Here is a 5,321-nt window from a genome sequence, read left to right as displayed (position 1 = left end):
AGAAGTTGAATATTCCTTCAGAATTAGGTATAATATTAATGCTTTTTTAGGTACTCTTGTTATGGTTCTTTCTAAGTTCCTTGACCCCAAATTAGATTTGACTTTTAAAAAAATATTCGGCACTGAAAAAAATAAGAATATCCTTATCCATTTTCTCAATGATATTTTAGGGTTTACTGAAATAAATACTATACAAGAAGTGGAATTCCTTAGCACCATTATGGATCCTGAAATTGCCTCTGACAAGCAAAGTATTGTTGATGTCCTCTGTAGAGATTCTACTGGAGCCAGGTACGTGATCGAAATGCAGCTTGCTCGCGATAAAGGCTTTGAAAAACGTGCTCAACTTTATGCTGCTAAAGCTTATTCAAGACAGGCTGATAAAGCTAGTAAGTACTTTGATTTAAAGAAGGTTTTCTTTATTGCTATTTCTAATTGTATTTTATTTCCTGATAAGTTTGATTATATCTCTAGCCATACCATAAGAGATGAAAAAAACTAATGAACATGACTTACAAGATTTTCAATTTATTTTCATTGAGTTGCCAAAGTTTCCTAAGAGTAGAGAAGAACAGCTAGAAAATGTCGTAGATCGTTGGTTATTTTTTCTTCAAATATGCTGAAGACACTACTGATGACGATTTAAGAAAAATAGCAGAAAAATCTCCAATAATAAAGCTAGCTTATGATGAATTAGACAAGTTTCATTGGCATAAGAAGGACCTGGCAGCTTATGAAGAAAGGTTAATGGATTTACAGAAAGAAGCTGCTATTTTAGAACAAAAAACTCGATGATGCTACTCACAAAGGTAGACTTGAAGGTAGAGAAGAAGGCATCCTCATTGGCCATGAAAAAAGTAAAATTGAAGTTGCAAAAAATTCACTTAAAGCCGGTATCTCTATAGATGTTATTGCTGAAATTACCGGCCTTTCCTTGGATGAGATTCAAAAATTAAAGTAATTATCCTAGCCTTACATCCCTAGCTTGAGTTAAATGACCTTGAATGTACGTATTATTTAAATCACTCCTAGGCTTCAAGCTTCCTTTTACATTACTAACTTCTAATTTACTATCTCTGCTATGTAATATCTCTTGCTTTAGTGTCGCATCTAGTCCCTTATTAAGTTCATCCTTAAATTTATCAAACTTCTTTGGACTTAACTTACCAGGATATCCTGCTTCTCTATTAGGACATGCTTTCTCTATCTTCTCTATATGTGATTTTAAAATTCCTGAAATCTCATTAAACTTACCACCTATAATTTCTTCTGTAATCTCATCATGTATTTTCATGAAATTAATATTTAATCGATGTGTTGATATTTCACTTTTTTGATGCAGCTTGCTTTACTACTTTCTCAAATTCATTTGTAATATTTAGTGCATTAGCTTGTGCTTCTAGTAAAGATATAGATTGCTCTGTTGTAGAAACATACTTTTGACCTGTAATTTTTCTTACCAATATATCAAGTAACATTATCGTACCATTGACATCTATTGGTGCATCAACTTGTGAGATTGATTTTGTAGTACTTGATGTTTCTTCAGATAAAACATCCCTAGAATAAAATAACCCACCTACAGAGCTTTTCACCCAACTAAACAAATCATTTATCCATGAAGATGGTCTTGTGCCACTACTTATTATGTCCTCACTCCTACGATTTCTAATGTGGTGCCTACTATGTTCATGTCTATGTCTATGCATTACAGGTTGGTTAGATAACATCACAACTTCTGGTGTCATGTTTTTACTTCCAAATACTTCTTTATATACCTTATCCTGATGCTCCCTCTTTATAGAACTTAAGTACTTTGCTTTACTTATTTCTTCCCGATTCTCTTTCAAAACTACTTCTTTATCAGCAAACTTTATTGATAATGTTTCCATTTTAGGTTCTACATAAAACTTACTAAGCACTATCGTACATAGACCATCTTGTGTGTTAAAAGCATTAGTTATGATTAGATCACTACCATGATCACGAACGAATGTATAGTTTCCTACTCTTCTAGGTGTTATTAATTTTGTATTTTCTTCTATATCTTGATTTGTTACAATGATAACTTCTTTTTCCTTTTTAAATATTAAAGGTTGTGGTTTTAAACTCCACTCATTATTGTCAACATTGATTCTCATAGGAACATTTCCTACTATCACGTGAGTCTTGTTATACCACTCAACTCCATCTTTTAATCTCACAGTAAAATACTCATCTTTTATTAATGCATCTCCTACTTGCTTTTCTACTGCTGCTCTTAATAATAAATCATTTTCAGACTTAATTACTTGTAATTCAAAACTACCTTTTCCTTTTCTTACTACATTTCTTAAGTCAATCGTATCTATTGAACTCTCTTCATCAATATCATGAATAATAACCTCTGGAAGTTTATCAGCCTCAGAGTCAATTACATATACATTTTCGCCACCATTGCCCACCAAATGACTTTTATGTAGTGGATCATTATGTATTATCTCATAGTTCCCACTTCCTATTACAACTGTCTCATTACTTAGAAGTGATTGTATAAAGAATGACATCTTACTTAGTCGATTTGCTATAGGTAAATAATTCCTGATAATTTCTTCTGCAGATTCATTACTACTTTGTACCATATACAAGTTACCTTTACTCCCTATTCTTATTTCACCATTATTTCCGAGCATGTATAAAGGATTTTCTGGATAGGAGATAGTTATATTAAACTCTTTATCAGATTTGATAAAATTGAATTTTACTTCATGTTCAGTCCTGTTAAAAACATTTACATATTTCACATCGATACTTTCTATATCAACTGGTTCATATGCAAACCAAAACTTATTGTTTACATCAAACCTTTCAGGCCCATAAATAAAACTAAGCTCTGCACTCCCACTATTGTTTAATGGTACTACATAATCAAAGCTTCCTTTTAATGCTCGATTATATACTACAGTATTAGACCTTACTATTATTTGCATCTGATAACTACAGCTGTTATCCATTATGTTTATTCTATCTTTTATTTCTTTATTACCACTCTGACCATCTATCAGTTTTACATTACTATTACAACCATTACATGAAACAGTTATTGTCTCTGCCTTATCTTTTCTTCCTATAATTTTATTCATCTCACAAATTTTTAACCAGTTACTGCGGAAAAAGTCTGCTATTTCTCCTATATCTAATTGAATATTCAATGGTTCTTCCTGAAAAGCAAATGATGTAATATCTAAGGTATTAACTCCTCCTTCCCCAGATAAGTACCCATTAACAAAATCTGCCTGTAAAACAAATATATCATCTTTATTTCCTCCATAATATTCTTTAGATCCATTATTCACGACAAAGATGTTTGGGCTGTTTAAAAACCCTTTTGCATAATCTTTACCTTCTTCTAAGCTGATTAGAGTATGATTTCCTGTTTTATTTGTAGATAAACCAATTGCATTTTTACATAAATATGACCCATAACTTGGAGCAGGTTCATAATTTCCTTGTGGCACACAAAATACCTGACCTTCATCTGGATTATCTGGTCTTACTTTACTCCATTTTATATCGGTTCTTTTCCTATCTAGTAGTACTGTACTATCTAGATCTACTTTCTGACCAATAGGAAAAACATAGCTTTGAATATCACTATGTTGTTTTAAATACTCAAATCCTTGCTTAACTAATTGGTTATAAAGTTGTTTTTCCTCCATTAATTCTTTTATATATTGTTCAGGTTGCATGCCTATAAATGCACGTAAATCTTCAACAAACCTCTCTTTTCCAGTTAGGTGAATAAGTTGATCAATTTTATCAACTTTCTTTATTGCCATGTAAACATCAGTTCCAACAAATACTACCACTCCTATTGTAGCCCCAATAGGTCCAGTAATACTTGATACTCCTTCTAATACCTCAAAAGCTTCAGCAATTTCTATACCAATCTCCGCAGAATCAACTCCCAGGTAAATGCTATCTCCTACTACATCAACAAGTGCTTCTGTCGTACCATTTTTAAATGCTTTTACCTGGTTTACTAGATCATAGATAACAAAAGCAGAAGTTCCACGAGCAAGAAAAGGAGATGCTGTTCTTAAAGATTTACCAAGTAACAACTTTCCTTCTGAAGCCAATTTAAGCCCTTTAAAAGATGCAGCTTCAGCAACTTTAGCAAATCCTTGACCACCGGCAATAAAGCCTAGATTAATTGCAACACCTTCATAATCATGATTAAGAAAAGAAGCTAGAGTTGCCTTGCCCATCATTCCATGCATGGTGATACCAGAAACCATTCCTACTTTATTTAAATGATTCATGAATTTTTGATTACTAATAAGCTTATTAACCAAACTTTGAGATTGACCTGTAATCTTAACCTCATCTGCCAGCTGAATTAGCTGATCACGTTTTTCCTGCGGCAGATCTTTAACGTAGCTTATAAACTTTTCACTATCTATTTCAATATTGTTTAAACTTCTTTTTTCATCTTTTTCTACATTAAACTCATCCACATCTTTCCACGTAAATAAACATTTATTTTCAGCTTCTCTTTTCTTCCTATGACTTGGACCTGGTAAGCATTCTCCAACGGAAACTCTACCTCCTTGTTGTACAATTTCTTGCTGCTGATCAGAAGACTGAACAATTCCTAGTTTCTCTTTAAGCAACTCTGCAATATCATCATCAGCAACTTCTAGAAGTGTTTTTTTTGTCAGTGTTTCTAGCATTCAAAATCGCTTTAAGCCTATCATCCTGGGTTTTTTTCTTGTAATAGAGAACGAACTTCATTCTCTTTTTCATCTTGAACAGCTTGAAATAGTTTTTTCGATAATGTTAAGTAATTTCTTAACTTCATATTGGGATTCTGCTACCTGCAATGGAGTATCTTCTACGCTATTTTTAATATTCACAATAGCACCATTTTCTAGTAATAATTTTACGACATGTAAATTACCTTTCTCAGCAGCAAGGTGTAGTGCCGTGGTACCTTTAATAGTCGTTTGAGCATTGATAAAATCATTGAATTTAATAGAATTAAGTTTGCTAGCATGTTGTAATAAAATTTTAATAATTCCATCATTACCTTTAGAAACAGCTATGTGTAGTGGTGTATTGCCTTTATCAGTAGTCTTAGCATTAACATCAGCACCTTTATTCAATAAAACACCAACTACCTCATTGTAACCATTTTGAACTGCATAGTGTAATGGTGTCCAACCATCCTTGTCTTTAGCGTTAACAACTGCGCCTTTTTTTATATAATCTTCAACCTTTTGTAGATTGCCTTTTTTTTACTTGAGTAAATAATTCTATTTGTTTATTAGAATCACCTAAAT

At 32.3% G+C, this 5,321-nt stretch overlaps 1 protein-coding gene across 1 annotated transcript; it reads right to left on the bottom strand.

Annotated features, from left to right (window-relative positions):
- Positions 1-4,781: 4,781 nt before the first annotated feature.
- LOC112690247 (putative ankyrin repeat protein RF_0381) lies at positions 4,782-5,255 on the bottom strand (the record flags this gene model as incomplete). Its single annotated transcript, XM_025564222.1, has 1 exon — positions 4,782-5,255. A coding segment is annotated over one exon (474 nt), but the record flags the coding sequence as incomplete, so codon positions are not given.
- Between the last annotated feature and the right edge of the window lie 66 nt (positions 5,256-5,321).

Source organism: Sipha flava, unplaced genomic scaffold (assembly GCF_003268045.1).
Source record: "Sipha flava isolate LNK unplaced genomic scaffold, YSA_version1 49825_pilon_pilon, whole genome shotgun sequence".
In the NCBI taxonomy this organism is placed as follows: Eukaryota; Metazoa; Arthropoda; class Insecta; order Hemiptera; family Aphididae; genus Sipha; species Sipha flava.
The sequence above is the reverse complement of the archived record's forward strand: the minus strand, read 5'-3'. Positions and strand labels throughout refer to the sequence as shown.